The sequence below is a fragment of the Pleurodeles waltl genome, chromosome 3_1 (assembly GCF_031143425.1).
Source record: "Pleurodeles waltl isolate 20211129_DDA chromosome 3_1, aPleWal1.hap1.20221129, whole genome shotgun sequence".
NCBI classification, from domain to species: Eukaryota; Metazoa; Chordata; class Amphibia; order Caudata; family Salamandridae; genus Pleurodeles; species Pleurodeles waltl.
The window spans coordinates 1,641,383,735-1,641,404,132 of NC_090440.1; the positions used below are offsets into that span (position 1 = coordinate 1,641,383,735).

General features: G+C 41.4%; 1 protein-coding gene across 1 annotated transcript in view; it reads right to left on the minus strand.

The window, feature by feature from the left end:
* The window catches only part of SLC25A12 (solute carrier family 25 member 12), a 451,247-nt gene that overhangs the window by 382,679 nt on the left and 48,170 nt on the right, over positions 1-20,398 (minus strand). The window contains exon 3 of the mRNA XM_069225331.1: positions 1,382-1,524. Coding sequence (XP_069081432.1) covers positions 1,382-1,524 — 143 coding nt within the window. The remainder of the gene's footprint in view (positions 1-1,381; positions 1,525-20,398) is intronic.

A 20,398-nucleotide genomic window follows, 5' to 3' on the forward strand; every position in this document is an offset into this window, starting at 1 on the left:
AAGTTACTGTGTGTGTTGGTACAAATACTTTACACCTAGCACTCTGAAGTTAAGCCTAGCGCTCGTGCCATGCTACCAAGGGGGTAAGCAGGGGTTAGCTGAGGGTGACTCTCTTTTACCCTGACTAGAGTGAGGGTCCTTGCTTGGACAGGGGAGAACCTGACTGCCAACCAAAGACCCATTTTCTAACAATAGGTAATATGTTGCTAACGTAAACCTGAATACCTAGGGTGTTCTTTGTATGTTTCAATAGGTTAATTTGCTGTTTAACAACCTGACTTTATTATACTATCACCTGGTAAACTGGTAGATAGGCTTCAGAATGATTAAAAAGTTTGGTCATGGGGAGGGATTTGGCTGGGGAACGGGAACTGCTGGCTATGCAAATGCCATGTGCAAGGATGCTGAATTTCACAACCGGTAAGGACATCACCTTTTGCATTAATGGAAAGTTGGGAAGTAGGATTCTTTGCCCTAACCTATTGGATAAGGAAATTCGCTGTGACAAATGAAAAGAATAGGGGTGAATAATAAATGTTTAAGAAAAACGTAACCCCAAGTTATGTTTAAATTCCCTGATGCTATAATTCTGTAAAAGTTGGATTATGGCAAAAATTAGCTTGTCAGCAAACCTGCCTCAAGTATTGAGCGTTTTAGTGGGAAGGAAGTTGCTGAAGACAAATTAGCAATTGCTTTGGGCCAAATCTGGTTGCAATGTTGATTGAGAGAAGGACATTTGGATGGCTAATTAAAGTTGCCATAGAGAGGAGAACCTTTCCAGGCTCTTGCTATATATCATTAATATTTAGGCTATAGATTCCTGTGCTATGACGTCTAGGGAAAATAAGGGAGATTCCTTACTACTGTAATTACCTACATTAATCAGATGTAATTTGCATCAGGTATGAAGAACAAAAACAACGACACTTTCAAGACAAATCAGCAAAATGTGGAGAAAGACAAAAGCCCAACGGGAAAAGGATTCTAGAAGCATAACAGTACAAAGAGACAGGAAAAGTCAAGAAGATTAGTTACCAAAGTGAAACACACCGGAATTGAAAACAGATCTTTGGAAAAGATTCAAGTGCCAATAAAATTGTATCCACTTTTCAGAAACAGGCTTCCTTTGCACCACGTCATCTGGAACTCACAGGCTTGTTGAGTATAACAATAATTGGTACGTTGACCAGGATACTGTTATATCAAGTTAATAAAATGTGTTCAGATTAATTATTTTCTATACATACTGCTAACCACAAATGCGAAAGTGCAGAACAGATCCCCATGACCCACCACAAAAACTGCAAACCGATTTCCAAATCAGGCGATCATAATTAATTGGCAGCCATTACATCGATGTAGATCATTTTCAATTTCTCACCCATCTTTTGTTGTGTCTGCTACTCCTGCCAGCAGCTGCACAGTCTTTGGATTAAAATGCTGATCTGTATGCAGTCCAAGGTATTTCTGCACGAAGTCCGATGGTGTCATGTAACTCTCTCCATCTTTCTCAACACTGGCATACTGAAAGAAACAAAGCAAACATGAACCAACAAATCAGTCTAAATCAAAATTAGTCATTTTAAGGTCCGTCCTAGAGAGTTTTACCCTTTTTTTTGCCTCGTGCTTGCCATGCATATCATAATGAAAACATGCATATATCTATACAAAGAGGGCCTTTTAGTCATCCCTCTTTACCCAGTGGTCTGTTCAAGTGTCATTTACATTTTGTGTTTGCCCTCTACATCATGGGGTAATAGGTCAGATGACTTGAACCACTGGGTCTCTTCACTTTCAGTGTCGGTATTTTGCTCTTGAGAATGTGCACACCCATCTAGAAAATAGTCCATTACAGTGCCAGGGTGAGTGCACCAATCTCTGAATTTATTTTTATATATTTTTTAATTTAATATTTTGATCGGCCACTTTCATGCCTTTTTTTTTGCAAACATATTGATATAAATAACATATATATATATATACACACACACCCCTACACTCTATATAAATATATTTAGAATAAATTATCATGGGTAGATTAATAATCTTATATCATATTATTTTACATATATTATACACTATATAATATATTGAATGTTTTACCACATGTCATAATACATATTGCATAACGTAATAGAATACATATTATAATGACTATCAGTAAGATATTTTTTGTTTCATTAATAACTTTGGTGCCATTTGACAAATCTGAAAAAAAGGTTCACCCATCTCGGCTCTTTCATAAAAAGTTTCACACTGATCCATCAAACGACAGCCAAAACAACAATTGAGTACTCCCAAAAGTATGATTTCCCATGTTAATTTCCACACCAAACTACTCTCCGAGACAGAAAAATGGCAAAACGGAATTCAACCAATTTTCATAAAAAAGTTAAACCTTTACCCAGAAAGTATGCTTTTTGTAACATAGTGTAAATCCACCAAGGCATTTTTCAGAAATTTGCTTTTAAAGAGGGGCTTTGGTTGGGAATAAAGGTGTTAAAAAGTTAAGTATATCTGGACCCTTAGTATCCAGATATACTCTGATTGGCCTATTAAAAGAAGACTAGTCAATCCTGATTAGCTGGTCCCAATTGAAACAATATGTTGTGGCAGTCAATACAAGATTCTAGGAAATTATGAAAAATATAAAGGGGTGGGGTGAGCACTCCGACCTTGCGACCCCCACCCCCTTGTTTGGCTGGTCACACTATGGACAAGCTATTGCGATAGCCATTACAGGACTTGGGGACATGGTCCTCATTAAAATGCTTGTAGTGAATGCCAGGTTTTTAGGGCCATAAAAAGGAGCACACATAAAGAGTGATAACAGATTTTAGTCACAATATGAATCATATATTGGGTATGTTATACTGCAGGAATTCTGGTGTGTTCTAGGTGATTTTACCCTGCTGCCTCTGCTGGGAATTGATGCACCATGTTTCAGAGAAAACTGTTTCTGTCATGATTTTCTCATAGAGGTAATGGAAGATGCTCCAGAAACTACAGCGAAGGTACATTTCCTGTAAATTCCTACTATAGACCTCTGTTGATTAGAATAAAGGCTGATATTCTGAGTAACACGTACTTCCAAAAGCAGCAGCAGCCTTCCAGTTGATTCCCCAGTGCTCTACTGCAGCTCCATCACCATGTTCTATTGAACAACTAGAGCACTAACATTCTGCATTTCCAAAAGAACTGTGGCACATCTGAATGCCATCTTGAAGTAATCAGAGTTGTAATACTCAAAACATTTCCTTTAGTAATGAACAAAATGCGGGGATTGATGTCTTAGAAAGTATGGTTAGTGCTACAAAAAGCTAAAATGAGGACACATTTGTAGGTGTTCACATATACGTTCCTCATCTATTTCAGTGAAACATTCTGACATGCAGAGGGAAACATGTATGTTATTTCAGCAGCAGCATGTCAGTTAACTCCCTAGTAATCAACTGTAGAATCAGAGAGTTCTAATGAACAACTAGAGGACTGAAAATGTGGATTCAACACAAAAGTGTGGCACACCTGCGAACAATTTTGTTGGAATAGGATCTTTTGAATTTAAAGCCTTTCCTGAGGAGCAGGCTGAAGTGAAAGTGCATTCACAAGTTAATGCAGGTATGAAAGCAGTGAGTTAAATATCTGAGGGGAGGTATATGTTTTAAAATATAGAGATGTCAGAATAAGTAAAGGAGCCCTTTTCCAAATCTATTTGCCTAGCTTAACAGCACCCTAATGTTGAAATAGTAACACTTTGGTAGACCAATAAATAAATATATATATATATATGGATATCTATATGTGTATATCTAACTATATATAAATACATACACAAACATATATATATTTACATATATACTTTGACAAAAAACATAAGTTAGGTTAGGTGCTAAGACCTTAACTTATGTACAAAAAAAGAATTCACAGAAAGAAACAATAGTTAAAGTGACGTTATAGTTAGGTGTTGGAATGAAACACCAGTTACAGCTTAGTGAACTAAGATTAACTTGCACCTTCCAATGCACTGCTTATGACCTCACATATTACATTGCTCATGACATGTTAAATTACATTATTGATGAGATTCTTTCTGACATGCATCCAATCCACCTTGAGACTTTGACTCCCTCTGCAAGCATCAAACCTCCAATGCACACATTTTTAGCAGTGCTTGATTTGAGTCAGTGGCTGCTGGGGGGCAGCACTTATTTTTCCATATCAGGTATTTACTGAGTGCAAGATATGGAAAAACACACAGTTCATTAAAAGGGAGTAAGAAAATGCTGGCAAAAACGTCAAAGGCACAAAGCGGGAACCTAAAGGTGCGAGAAAAAGGGGCGGGGAGTGTAGGGTGGTGGATTAAACACTACCGGTCTTGGTATTAGAGGCACCAATATTTAATTGCACCGGTCGGCACCTTCCGAAAAGAGCTTTGGACACCTGCACTCTTTCACAAATTAAGCACTGATTTTTAGCCATACATAGGGCAAATATGATGCAGGACTTAGCCTGTGGCCAGATTCAGCACCCACTCCTACACAAGCAGCCAATCCACACTATGCACAGATTTTGGACATAAACAGAGGAGGTTGTTCTACAAAACCTGATGAACACCAAACATCCTATTCCACCCTTATATCCTAGTAATAACACCTTTTTTGTAAATGATCTCTAGCTTGTAAAGCTCCTTTCTTTAGAACAGTGCTCCATCCTACATGAAAATGTGTTACTTTTTATCGAAATAAAAGAGATGCTTCTTATTTTCAAATCTGTGTGACTTTTAATTAGGACATCTTTTCTTGAAGGATTCATTACGTTTTTTGGAGTACCTGAATTATCAAACCAACCTCCATAAACACAACACTAACAAAGTCAATAGGATTGGCTTTTGTGGTGTAAAGCTTAATTTAGTGTGACGATCCTAAAGTAGGGCCTAGTTGGTGCTAGATTTTGTAAAGCTGACTAGGTATCCCACTTCCCTGCCTGCTTCTGCACCAATGCATCCCTCCTCGGGCTCCCGGTCTCTCCTTGCTCTCACACTGTGTCTGCATTCCAGACGTTTTAGTAGGTGAACCAATATAGAGGGGTAAAGCCTTTCGGGCTCATTTATCTGACGATCTCCATGCATGCTGCAACAACCAACACTACATGTTAGAAACATTTATTTGTTAATAAATAAATAAAAGTAATGGTAGACGAAAGGTGCATAAAGACTGCCAACCAGTTGGACCTAGCTTGCCTATTGCTCTGCCTGCATCTACACCACAGCCTATAGCGAGTGGAGAAAAAGAGAGGAAAAATAATAGATATGTGTGTGTATATATCTCAACAAATAACATTTTCAGTGGGTGGGAAAAAATTTTATCTGGGGAACAAAATATTACATTTGAAAACTTTACTAATCAAACTTTCGAATGAGACTTATAAGCAATTGTGCCCAACTTTCCTTTAACAAGTCTGGGTTCTGTTCACCAGTTCCATGTAATATATAGTGAGACAGTCCAACCAGCAAAGCTTATAACTCTCACCAGTATCTGGCAATGCTTGCAATCTGGGTATCAGTGCTGCTTATTGCGGTTGTGGAAGTCAGTTCGCTACAAGAGGTTATTATTTTAGATAAATAAAGTTCCTAAACGTATCCGTTTACAAGGGCTCCAACTTACATGTTTTAAGTCTTGCCTGGTTAAAAAAAAAATAAAAAATTTAGGAGAGTACTCTGGTAGAGAGCCAACGCACTTCATCTGAAGTTTAGGGCAGGGCATTTTCAGAATGCTCTTTATTAAACCCAGGACTTTCTAAGGCAATGATAATGTAATAAAACACCACTGTGTTTGCGGGGAAAAGGACTTTCTGAACAAAAAAAGACTGGAATTACAAGTTTTTTTATTCCATAAATATTCTCATCAGCCTACAGTTCGCCTGGTAATCTTTGATAAGGTGCATGGAGGACCCTAGTTGAGGAATGAAAGGGAAGAAACAGTTCTATAAAAATGCAGTGAAATTTCACTAGACAGTAGTCCAAACGTAAATGCTTCTAGCTCAGGGCCGGGTTGGCCATTTGTCCGATCGGACATTTCAAATGCACAGGGTTGGAGCCATTAAATGCTCGTTGGCGAAGGCCTACAGCTGCCGTCTGTGGTTCTATCACCTTCTCCAGGTCGCAGGGGTTAATTGCAGGAGGCACAGCTGGGGGCTTATTCATGACAGAGGCAGACGGGGAGGGAGCGAGGGAGAGGTAGGGACAGATTACTGAACATTTTGCTATTTTGCCAGAGCTGCTTTTGATTCTAAGTGGGGCCCTTATCCAGTTCCTTTAAATGTTCCAACCACTTTAACCCTCACAGCACACATTCTCTTCATTAAATGCTTTAGCCATTTCAGACTCTGATTTTAAGCCTTGCACTGCACTCGGAGGCCAGCTGTGATGTGAATCTGAATATTCCCAATTATGTACTTCTCAAATAAAGATGTGATTCTAACTCGCTCTCTGACAGTGTCTCCTCCAGTTGCCAAGGGCAAAGGAGGGCGGAGGCTAAACAGCAGGCTCGACACTAACAATACTCTAAACTTCCAGATGTCTGAGGCATTTAATCATTCGATCTTCAAAATCACCACAAAACCGTGAATCATTAAATTTGGCTCAAACACCTTCGCCTTTCTGACACGAGAACATTCAACGGCAAGGACTTGAACGTACGTGTTTCATAGTTAAAAACATTTGTTTTTGTGATGCAGCATGTTCACGTGTTGAAGCGTACACACGAGGAAGTTGACCGTGTACTTATGAACATAGCACATAACAGACACCCCACACTTGGTGCATTCACAGAATAACCAGGTCAACTGATAGGTTGGAACTATGAAACAGAAATGCATCTACAGCATGACATCCCACTGGCACGCCAGAATAAACCAATATCAGGTGGGACAGAAAAACACCAGTCTTCTCCCTTAGCCTCCCTACTGTCACCTTGCCCCCATTAGTTTCCTGTCAATAATCCCTACTACCATCTTCCAAATATTTAGTAATCCTTTCATGTCTTCATAAACTGAGAATACTTAGGTTATAATCAGTTCTAGAGAACAACAGTTCTGCGCTTACGCAACAGCTGAAACATTCTCATATCATTTTCTGGTACACTTTTTCTCTTAGTTGAGGTTTGAGGTTCTTTGAGCCCTGGAACAAAGTATGTTGGACTGCAAGAAAATGTACCTTATCAATATAGGCATGTAGAAGTCCATTCATCTACCATCCTTGAACCATTTATTGGACCCCTAAGACATAGCAATCCATCCACTGGGAGGACTACCACCGAGAAGACATCCTAAATTGTCTAGCTTCTCTTTCGAAAATTAGAGGAACAAGGGCCACAACGGTTGTGATGCTGTTCTAGCCACACAAAAAGTAGTTACTTTCTCCTCATTTTAGATCTTCGGTAGTGGAATAGCCCACAGTAACTGCTGTTCATTTACGCCCTATCTGCGACTTTGATCCCAGCTCCTCTCTATTAGTCCTTTTCCACGAGGGTGGTTGTACCGCGCACATTTGTTTGCGCTACCACTGCACCCTACTGAATCAAATAGATTCTCTCATGGCATGTTCACTCACCCCAGATTGGCTTGTAGGGGTCTTAACTTGCATTTCAGTTGCCAGTGTTCTCTTGCATCAACTTGAAGTGATCCAGTGGCTTTTGCCTAAAGGACCTGCAAGTTGGTTTTGTGGATGGCAACGGTTTCCTAAGGACTTGTACAACAGAATTTGCCTCCCGTTGCTGATTTTAAAGAGTCTGTCTACTTTTACTCCACTTCTCATGTGTAGTCTTACTAGCTGAAATGTTAGCAAACATTGCAGACAGTCCTAGTGCAGCAGAAATCCTTGGCTCGGAGGTATCAGGGAGTCAATCCAGTCACACAGTTAGTCCTAAAGCCACCCAATGGTTTTCTCTCAGTGCAGAAAGTGCCATTGTAGCTACAAAAGCTTTCCTTTTGACTGATGCTTGTCGGGTCTCTGGTTCTTGGTAGCTTATCAGGTTTCTAGCAAACTCCAGTATTTGGCTTCAAACGTGTTATGGCTCGGAGACAGGCTGCCGAGGAGGCACCACCTTCTACTGCAGCTCATTTTCACTCATACACCAATACCCTGTGTCCCTGTGTACAAAGCAGCAGCCAGGTAGACCTAGACATATTTTTCCTAGCCGATCGCAAAACATGTCCTAGTCGATTTCAATTATGTTATATCGATGCCCTTAAGTTAGATGGTGCACTAGATTTAATAGCCCCTGGCTAGTGGATTTACCGCACATTTTAATCCGTGAAATTTTTTAAAAAAGATTGCATATTTAACAACACCAATCACCGCAGGTATCAGACTTCGCACAGCATTTCAGTATACAAAAGATAATAGGGTGCAACAAATGTCAAAAAATAAAATAACAACACCAAGATGCGACATCCATATAGGTATTTCGATTAAGCAATGAAACAGTTTTAAAGGTACTTGAAGTTTGAGCCATAAAATTAAACAAACAATAAAAATGAAAGGTGCTTTAGAGAAATACATCGTTTTTGAGCGTTTTTCGACTTCACGCAGAAAACTATGCTATTTATTTATGAATTCTCAGAGTTCATTCGTTACACGAAAAAATAGATTTAGCAGGATACAGAATATGCTTTGAAAGGTAAGAAACCAAAAAAGCATCTGCAACCAAAAGAGCTATTTAAAAAAACGAGCGTTTGTAACGAGTAACTGTTCAACATTCCAAATTGCTGTTTTTCATTCGACTGAAAGAGAACGTGTAAGTGTCCTTATCACCGTTGACAAATCCTCCCGAGTTAAAGGGTGCAACACCGTCCTAATGTGTGCATTGTTCAACTGTCAAGCACTTCCAGCCACAGAAAATAATTATTGAATATTCATGACAAAAATTCCTTTTCATTGGGTTCAGAAAGGGGGTTTTATGCTTTCTGTGTCTAGCAGGTGATGGGGCTGCAGGGCCGAACTCTGTCACCTGCTGTTGCAGCCATTGGGACGCGGCGAGCGGGGGCAGGCTCCACCCCGCAGCCGTAATCCAGCATCCTACGCCGCAGTGAATAGAGCTCCTAGGCTTTTAGCAAATTCTCAGTTCTAGACTTCCTATTTTTGGGGATCTTCTCAATGCCCTATTAACACACTTGAGGCAAACCAATTAAAATAAGCCGTAGATTTGTCATGCATAAACGAAACCTCTCCTAGGAGTGTGCCGCCTGTGTTGGATCCCATCACCAGGATGTAGGCATACAACATGGCAGAGAATGTGAGCTGTGACTGCACAATCATCAAATGAAATTGAAACAGATTAAGACCCCATCCATAAAAAGACCGTAAATGAAAAATTAAGAATATACATTGTTGTTTAAATAACTGCTCAGTTTGGCCTAAAGAAAGAATACACAAACGGTATTGGCCAAGAGTGTAAAACGTTATACGTTAATTCATTGTATCACCCTTTAAATTAAAAAAATAAAAATATCCATAAGTAAAAAAAAGTTGTACAGAATCCATGAAATACAGTCACTTGAGACAACACGAGGAAATGTAAGCATCAAATCGGATATAAAGTGTTCTAGTTCAGGAAAAAAGTCTAAAGATTAGAGTAGACGAAGAAAGCAAACAAGTAAGAAATATGTTGAAGCATCACATGTTCAGACATAACTAATAAAACATTTCCAACAACTCTACCCAGCCTGAAACAATTTTTTTTTTTGCTTTCAAGATGTTACGGTGAAATGTGGTGTTTTCCTATGTACTAACCAATGGAGCCATAACTTTAGGGGAGTTACCACTGCCTCCGTTTTTAGTTGTCTGATTTCTATGCATTGCCATCTACCCTTTGAGCAAATTTCTCAAAAATGGATGAAATGATGTATGCAAATGACGGTTCTTTCAAGACCCTTTCATAATGATAGAATGGGGGTGTGGGAGGGTTAAGCTATAATATACCAAAGCCACTGTGACCTATTAGTGCAGAACCCATTCGAAGAGGTGAGGTGAACAAATGTTCCCAACACCCCACTGGATCGAAGACTGTCTCCATTTCCACCACTGGCTCAACTCTTCTTGCTGGGGAAGGGTTCTCCATGCAGGATCATCTGAGACCTGTGAGACGTGGTAGTCCATCATTATACTGGTATGATCAAGGGCATAGCTCCCGGGGGGAAGGTGTATTGGGTGTTACACCACCCCTAAAAATGGATTCTGTAATAAAGAGTTGGGTAAAAATGCTTTCAGTCAGGTAATGAGAACTGTCTGTAGGATTTCAACCAGGATTTTTACATGCCCACACTGACAAAAAACACAGACACTCCTTCTTGTCTATGTTTTGAGGCCTTAAAAACATTGAGAGTCATTTCGACCTCGGCGGTCTTTTCACAAGACCGCCGAGGGACCGCCGTGCTGAAGACCACCAGTGGTGGCAGTTTTCCACTCGGCGTATTATAACTGCTGGCAGCCCTCCGTCCTTTTCCGGATGGAGAGCCGCCAGCAGCCATACTGGCGGGCAAGTGGAGGTTGCCCCACCTCCACGGCCTCGTCAACAGAACACCGCCCACCGAATCACGTTCTGTGATTCGGCGTGGTGGTGTTCTGTTGACGGGGTGCTGGCGGCGGAGCAGCCCCCATGGATCCCGTCCCCTCCCGGAAGATCAACGGACAAGGTAAGTTGATTGTCCGTTAGGGGAGGGGGTGGGGGGGTGTTGTGTGATGTGTGCGTGCATGGGGGTGTGCGTGTGAGTATGTAGAGGGGGTGTGTGAGTGCGTGTATGCATGCAGGGGTGTAGTGTGAATGGAAATGTGTGCATGTCTGTATGTATGTCTGTATGGATGTGTGCGTGTATGTCTGAATGAGGGTGTGCGTGTATGACTGTGTGTGCGTCTGTTGGCATGTTTGTTCGTGTGTGTGCAGGAATGTGTGTTGGTTGTGTCTGCATGTGTGTCGGGCGTCTGTGTTGTGATGTCGGGGGTAGGGGTGGTAGGGGGGTGGGGGGTGTCGGGGACGGACTCGGGGGAGGGGGTGGGGGGTGGCAGAGGCCCCTATCAGTGCCAGGGAAGGAATTTCCTGGCACTGATAGTGCTTACCGCCATGGATTTCATGGCGGTTACAAACCCCATGAAATCCATGTCGGTAAGCCGGGTCATGATACCACCGGCGGTCTTGTGACCCCCGCCGGGCTGGAGACCCAAGTCTCCAGCCCAGCGGTCGTCACCGCCATGGCGGTCTGATCGGAGAAGTGGCGGATGACCATGGCAGTAACTGCCATGGTCATAATTCCACATTTTTTACCGCCAGCCTGTTGGCGGTAAAACCGCCACTTCTCCATCAACCGCCAGGGTCGTAATGACCCCCATTGTGTTTTATGTACTTTAATAATCCACACTCCTCTCTCTTTCACTACCCCATAAGCCCACCTCATGTTCTGCTTGTCATATAATATGTTCCAGCGCGATTGTCATACTGCCCAAGCTAGGTCCCTGGATATGAGGGAGGGAATGAATGGCAACATGATGAGTGGCCAAGGATGTGAGATGTAGAGCAAATGTGGAGGACCATAGAGTTTGTACTGTGCAACACGTCTGCTATGGCTGGCACCTCTCTCCTTGCCTGAGGTATGTCCATTAGCTCTCTCCCACATGCTGGGAGTCCAGAAAAAGACACTTTTTGTAGGCCTCTGCTCTGAACTCTCACTAACCACTCAGTTACTGGGGTCTCTGCATTAAAAGGGTCCACCATGAATTTCACTTACCACAATAATGTAGTACCTCCACACCCAACCAGCCCGAAATTCACGAGCCAGGAGGCAATGACTAATTTGTCTGAAGAAGAAAATATAGGCTGAATGAAGATCCAAGAGACCAATGTGCAGTTAGCTTTGGCAGCCTCTAAGAAGACCCTTTTCTGGAATGCCTGTTAGGGGTCCATATAGAATGTAAAAAATACAGATCTTTGTGGGGCATCATCAACCCAGATGAAAGAACTTACAAACCCTGAAATCGCATTCCAAATAAAATAGAAATGTGAAGGTCACAGAAGTGAGACTTTCAAATCCATTCAGACCAACATAGCTATGTCGATAGAACAAATAACCAGCTGTCACATTCAAATTTTGGGAAATTGAAAACACAGAGCAAACATGAAGGGGCACCATAATAAATAATACAATTATATATGAGCAACTGTGAATAACAAATGCTTTCACCAAGGGGCTCTAGGTGATATCAGACAGACGTTGCTAATATGACATTTGGTTGTCCAAGAAAGCACAACAGAACTCTAGTATATCTTTATAAATTTCAACCAACACTTGTGAAAGTACCCATTATTTATTTTTAAATCACTTAATTTTCCACAAAATAGGTTTTGTCTGTTGTGAGAGACGTACCTTGTGGATTCTCCAGGGGTTATTGGTCTCTGTTTAAATTTTTGCCCCTCACGACACAAACAATTCTCTAGATTGTTCCCCTTAGTATTTAACATAATATGTATTACTCTTTGCAGCGATGACTACAGAAGTTACTGGTGCCACTCATAAATGAGCTTATGGAAGAGGACAGCATGATATGAAAGATTTTATCCAGTTCCACACATTTCATATTTTCCAAATCAGACAAATGCTCTCTTCTAGAATCCGCTCTGGATCTTAAATATCCAGAGCTGTTTTAGACTGGGTTTACCTGAAGAGGCGCAAGTATGCATTTCTAGTCTGGCCAAGCAGCAGGTTCACACTGGCTCATACTATGAACAGTCGGGCCCTTCAACGGTTTTACGCTTCTCTCCCATGGGTTGGCTTACTGTGAAAGGACTTTTCTACTGCTGCCTACAACATGACACTGAGAAGTTCTTCCTACAGTAGAGCTGTCTTTTACAGATATGACTCGCTAATATCCCCTACTTGTTCAACTAAGGGACACCATGCATATCGTTGGAGTGACTGCGAGATCACCGCTCAAGTTGCCTTCCATCTTGTTCCAAGGGGCTTACTGCTGTGCTCCTTGATTTATCAGTAATCGGCAGAAGTGCCTTTGAGTGCTAGAACTTTCAGTACTGCAGTCTGTAGTGTTCATATGAGGTACACTTGGTAAACAGAGATAGCTTAATTATTCTGGTTTCTGTTCCATTATGTAAATCTTTCAAAGAATTGGGCCTCCCCGGCGACTCTGGATAACACAATACACCACATGTGATGCATTGCAGCTCTCATCTGCCTTTGTTAGTTCCTTCTTTCTGTTTGTTAAGTCCTTTATTGTGCTGTGTGGTGCTTGGATCTGCTGGAGTCTGTCAGTCCGTCAGTCAAGTATGAATACCCTAGAATATTTGCAGCATCCGATTTGGGCTTCTTGGTCCTCAATGCCTTCTTTATACAACATCATTGCATTGGGCACAAACCCACATCTGCATTTTAATCAGAGCACTGTAGCACATCTTCCCTAATGCCAGGGGCGGCTGGTGTTCAAGGGCTAAGGGGCTGCACCCCTAGCCTTTTCTGGCCTCTCTAGTGAAGCATATATTTAATTACATAATGAAAGTAAAACATTTTCTGCACAACATTTTCTGAGTGAAAGTTGTGCACTTTGAAAAACCCCACTGCGCCTGCCTCAGTATGTGGCTGAAAGAAGGGTCTACGTACCAGAGGTCACATTTTATTAAAAGAATGTGGCATTGCGCAAAGAAAATCCCATTTTCCTGCATTACAAGCAGTCTGTAGCAGAGAAATGGAATAAATACAATAAATAACTCCATCCAGGGCTCTCTGGGAGAAAGGAGTGTGACCTGAAGACCTCAAGTCATAAATATGCCAAAGACAACCCTGCACACAAGTAAGTTGGAGCTCTATCTTTTTTAGAGACAATAAGAAAAAAATCTGTTCTCTCAGCTCTCCTCTCCTTTCACTGCCTCTTTAGGTGATTTCCTCTCTCAAAGGCAGTAATGGTTCCAGTAATTTATCATGGCTAATTATTGTTTTATTTCTTCTGCAGACTAATGACGTGATATGTCATATTAAACATGTAATCTGCAGCTCAAATAAACGTGTACCTTTTATCACTGAAACTGCTGGATACTGGATGGGTGAGGCAATGTGTGCTTGTTTGAATGTGTTTGCAGGGCTTTACTAAGTGGCTGAGAAAGTGTGGGTGTCTGTGTATAAGAGTTGTGTGAATGGCAGTGGATGACAATGTGAATGAGTAAATGGGTAGGTGACCAAAGGCAGTGGGTGAGTAGGTGAATGGAAATACGTGGGTTGTGAGGCTCTCTCACAAGGTGCAATTCCATCTTGTATTTGTGCCCCACCACTGCTTTCAGTCACCAGCCACCACTGCCTAATGCACTCCGAATCGTCTCCATCAGATATCCATACTTAAGTGATCAGTTCACTAGGACCTCCAGTAGCCTAGAACCAATCTGTTTCCCGACCAAATACTCCTATATAAGCATGCAGAATTTTGCATCGTTTATAAGCCATTTTTATCAAATGGAAGTCAAGCCCGATTTTCCAGAATAAAGTATTTTCGACTATTGAACATGTAACTACAAGTTCCAGAATACCAAGCACAATGTTCTACACTGTATCAGATAATGAACATTTAAGGCACATACAAACTAAAATCACTTGGGAAAAGAGAGATATCCTCCAAAGAATGGAAGCAATTACAGAAATGCTGCAACTACTGTTTTTTCTTCAATCATGCTCCGAGTATTGGGTGTAATTGGACCTGCTTGATCATGTCTCATGATTTGTGAGATTGTCAGAAGCTGCAGTTCTGTCCTCACAAAGTTAATCTGCTTGCAAGTATCTGGTGTGTCCTTCAGCATTCCGATAATTTAGAAGCCAATACTGTGTTACCAGTATGCCTTCCTCGACTGGTTTCCTCCTAATAATCTGCCCTGCTGAGATGTTTCTATGCTTTTGATATTGTGTGCTTCTTTTCCCTTCTTAGGAAAGGGCCTTTCTCTTTTTAGATGTGGTGTTAATCAAGACCTTTTGAATTTACTAAAATTATATGCATAATATACTTACTTAAAGTGGATTTGAGCCAGCTCTCTTCATCCATTGGTCTATTGTGTCATTCACGTTTTGCTTACGCCCACTACAGCATACAATAAGGGGCAGTACTTCAGGAACTGGTCAACTTCACTTTGAGTGAATGCATTTTGCCCTTTTCACAAGGTGAATATCCACAGAAAATGCAGTGCCTTTCAGTGTCATTGTTTTTGTTTGTACCTTATTATTACTTTAGAGTTGGCTTTGGATATAGAGCCTGATGTGATGCTCTCTATCAGCTCTTCACTGCTTAGGACACATTCCAGCTTTATTAGTTCCTGCCTTCTGATAATGATGTTGTAAAGTCCTTTTGGAGCTGCCTATGCTATCTGATAGCTGCTATTTCACATTATAGTAGATTGTGTCCATTTAAATCTGTTCTTTATAAAATAATTCACTTGTTAGAATGCACACAATGAAATGCATTTATAACTGCACTCCTGTATGTATTTTGAGAACAACAGCTATACATGTAAATCAATTTAGGACCTGATTATGAGTTTGGTGTTTTTTTGACTGCCATGCCAGCGCTCCGACCGCTGCCAGCTCGGCCTTCCGACCGCCAGATTACAATACTGTCAGAAAGCCTGCTTCAAGAATGCCACAGGACCGCCACCACTGCCAAGACTCCTGCTACTGCCGCCACATCAGTCCAGTACGCAGCAGCTATGGTAGGCTGTACACTGCGGTCACCGCTGTCTGGATCACGACTTGCCTTTCAGCAGAGCTTTCCCTTGGGGTGGAACCGCAAAGCAAAGGTTGGCAAAAAAGGGAGGAAAAGGCAAACTCGCCTTTTTTCAGGGTTCCACTGCAGCATGTATGTGTCCTGCCCCCCACCCCCTGTGGTGCTGCAACCTGGCCACGACACACTGCACCCCCGTTGTCCTCAGAATCGACAGTAGGGGACACCGTCACTTTTTCTATGCCATGCATGCGAACAGTTAGTGTACTTACACATACAGTGACATATAAATTACACCTCTACATGTATACAACATATACAGGTGTATCCTGATGTGCACACATTGTACTTACCTTTCTTTTCTGCAGCACCCCTCTACTCTGTTGGTACTCCACCGCAGCACAGCCCGCTGGCCTGTCTGGAACATCGTAATACCACGGGGTGAGACAGCCGGGGGAGCAGCCTTTTTTCGGACTGCTACCTTGGCGGTCTGGCAATCCGACCGCCAAACTGGTAATCAGTCCCTTAGTCTGTATGTCCTATTTATATGTCCTTCTAGTTTGCTTTCAGTGTTCTTGAATGTCGTGATTATAGATATGTTTTAGAGGATCCAGTGGCTCTGGGGAAATTTTCAATTGAGGTGTCTAGTCATTCATGTAAACATTAATTGTTCTGATTCACCAGGTCCACTGGTTATCCTATCAAAAGCTTCAACATCACGGCACCGATGAGGCCCAATATCTTTTTAAAAGGTAGGAAATTCTTTGGAGTGGTTTATGGATATGATTCTCACACATACTGTCGTTTTAGGCTGAGTATGGTCCTCACATGATTCTCACATCGTTTAGAGGACAATTCCTGGTTTGACGCAGAATGCCTTTTCCTGAGTGTACTTCTAGAACAATCTGGGTTCACTTACTACAGCACCAACCTCCTGTCCCTCACTTACCTTTTGTGTATTTGGAAAGGGAGGTGGAAATTAGCAGGTGTTGGTTTGGATGATTCTCTTCCTGGGAAGGCACTCACCTGACACGTCACTGCAGTTAGTTGTAGACTTGATGTTGACCTTGGTCTGTTTGTAGGACTTGCCTTTGCCTTCTCTTAGGTGTTGGCTGTATATACTTCCACCTTTTACTGTTCTTAGAGGTCTGGTTTTGAGGATGCTCCTCAGATTTTCCTTCAAGTCAGCCTCCCTCCCTGCTTGATGACAGTTGATTCACTCATGTTGGTGATCTGCAGGACTCTCCCAATCTGCTCCATTAGGTACAGTGCGAATACACGTTTCTTCCTGCACTGTTTATTTATATTTTTCTTTTGAAACTCTTCAGCATTTTTGATGAATTACATCACCCCTCCTTTCTTTGGTTTCTTGTTTACGTTAGGGAACTGTGGGTTGGTGGTTGGAGTGTTTTCCTTTATGGATTCTGGGAACCAAGTTGGTCATTCTTAAGGCTGGCAGATGTCCCCTAAACATATTTACTTGAGGACAACAGCTGAATTTTTACTTAAATAAACACATTTTGTTTATTAGTAATCATTTTTATGAACTATTATGAATATATGAATCTCAAAAATCAGAAGGACATCAATTTTATGGTCTACAGGCAATAAACTGATGATGGGAACCCCAATTAGATCATTCTGATTAATTTCCACAAATAGTTTAAATCAAATGGCATTTGCCAAGTTGTCTAATATCACCTAGTAAATGCCTTTCATGTCTGAAAGGATCCTACAAGGCAGTTTTTCAGTTGGCTCAAACAGATCCTTTCGCCCACAGATCTTTCTATTATGCCCCAAAAGCAACATCCACTACCTTCAACAATACTTCACATCTCTCCTCTTTCCATGCTTGTCGTTTCTCTATTTGATGCCCCCCATTACTTCTTTCTCCTTGGCATGCTATCTTTGACCAACTTTGTTAAAGTCTTGTTTAAGTATTATTGCATGGGGAATCCCCTAAGTCCCCCTTTCTTGTATTCTATTTGTGACCCACTCCTTCAAACAGCTTGCCTATCGCATTTTCTATACCTGATTCTCCACAGTGGATGTTTCATTTGTTCAATCCAGCTTCCCAAATTATTATGTAGAGCAAATCTGCCACTTCCTGGTTGTCTGAGACTTTTCACCTTATTCTGAACACTATTTTTACTGACTATACAGCTCCGTGCACTTTACCCCTTTTAACCAGGAGTAATGTACCTGTGGTCCCTCTTAAAACATGGTTATGTTGGCTTCACCCTGATTGGCACAACTAACTTTCCTATAAGGTCATAACATATGGTGTGGAAATACACCCAGGGCATGGAAAGTTAAATACCACATGTGGACTGCAGCACCTATTTGCTATCTACAACAGTAGCAACAAAAACAAGACTTCGTGCCTATCCGGTGTAGCTTGACAGCAGCAGCTAGTACTCTTCAGCCCAGTTAAAATCACCATTTTAACAGGTAGGATACCCTATTTTAAATCTTAATAAAGTCACACCTAAACTTCTCTTGCTGACCACAAGGTAAAGTGCATAATATTTAAGAGTGGAACAGACAGGAAGATAACTTTTAGAACTTTACCTGTCTAAGCCGTTAGAAGGATAATTAGCATTATAGTTTCACCTTTGTTTTTTCATTTGCATTCTATCTTACTAACTGGAGTATAAATATTAGTAAAAGGGTATAATAATTTTTGTTTTAAATTAGATGTGATGTATGCTGAATTATTATCCCGGGCTTCCAAACTTGTAACTTATTTAATATGGCATTGTGTTACAGCATAGTAATGTGTAGTTAGTAAAGTGGCACTGCACTTGCTGCACCATTCAAATAATTCCCCTTTTAACTGCAGGGTAACCACAATTATGACTGCCTGTTTAGTAGTAAAATATAGCAATATTTGGTGTTTAGAGAAGCTAGGACAACTTTTGGCCCTCGTGCCACTGAACCTGCTACACCATTCAAATCATGACCCTAATGCCTACAAGGTAACTGCACTTGTGACTGCCTGTTTAGTAGTAAAATTTAGCAATAATCTGTGTTTAGAAGGGTTCTGACACCTTGTGGCACTGGTGCCACAGCACCTGCTGCACCATCAAAACCATGACCCTAGTGCCTGTAAGATAACTGCACTTGTGACTGCCTGTTTAGTTGTAAAATGTAGCAATATTTGGTGTTTAGAGGAGTTCTGACAACTTTTGCGCCTGGTGCCAATGCACCTGCTGCACCCTTCAAATCATGACCCTAGTGTCTGCAAGATAACTGCACTTTTGACTGCCTGTTTAGTAGTACAATATTGCAATATCTGTGGTTTTTCTGCTCCAATTCGCAGTCCATTTAATGCATCCCCGTTTTAAGTCTTTTACCTTTTGGGTTCTGTTGTCTTTCCCTCTCTCAACCGCAGAGCCAACTTCACTTTGTAGATGGAGATGCGATACTCAGAACTTGATTATCAGCTCACACATGCTTTTACCAGCACACTTGATTTGCTTATCCCTATGACCGCGGTGACTCTTGGAGTCTCTATTACTTCTAAGTCTCTTTTCGAACCGGACTTGCTTCTCCGAATGTAGGCAAATTCCTTGTTATTGTGAGCTTTGATTCCCAGTTTCTGTCTTGCTGTGACAGCAGTTTCCGGTCCTCATCCCTGTTCCGGTACTTTAGCTTCTTTTGTTCTCGATCCCTGTTCTGGTGCTATGACTTCTTCTGTTGCCAAGCCCTTCCTTGTAGTTAAATTTATCTCCGATTCAGAATTCTTATCCAGGATTTTAATTATTGATCCTTTGTTCCCCTTCTTGCCTATCATGTCTTCCCTTGTTCATTTAGGATTTCAGTCCTGGCTCCAGTTCATTCTTTACCATTCCTACTTCTCTAGGTCTGTCTTGCTTCCAGAATTACATAGCTAGGGTTGGCCACTCTGCTTTTTCTATATTATTGTTCTTTCCCTTATTTTCTGTTGTGTAGATTTTAGTCATGCCCTTCCGTTAACCTGCACTTATATTGGTATTTGTGTTCGATTTGTTGTTTCTAAGGACCCAGGCCCGTATTTCATGCCACTTGATCCTGTATTCTGGTCCCTTGCTCTGTTCCTTTGTCCTCGGTTATACTTGTGTTTAAAAGGCTTGTTATAGACCGAGGTGGTCAATGAGGTCTGAGATTTGGTGCATCATGCACACAGACACACTTAACTATCCCTTGCTTTATTGTACTCTGTTTTAGTAACAATCAGAACATTTTCAGTGGTGCACGACTATCATTTATGATAGTCTAGTGTCCTCCTGCTTTGTCCTGTACTGTTGTTTAAGCTATCGCCCTTAACAGCAGCTGTTCTAGTGCACGTCTTCTCCCAAGTTATGTCTCTTGCAGGCATTTGCTTCTTCCTCTCCAGGGTTTGATCCCAAGTCCACTGTAGCCTACTCCAGTCTTCATCGCCTCTCCGATACTTCCTCCTCCTTTTTAGCAGTACTCCCTGATCCCTGCAGAGAATAAGCTCTCCCTATTAGCTAGACTGGTCCCCAATGTCGGGGGTGGTCCTGACAAGCGACTGTCGTATATGCACAGTATCCGTGATAAATACATAAAGTCCATCGTGAAATTTAGATTTTGTGAAATAAAACTGAAATGATTACTACTATTTAGAATTTAGAGCGTGTA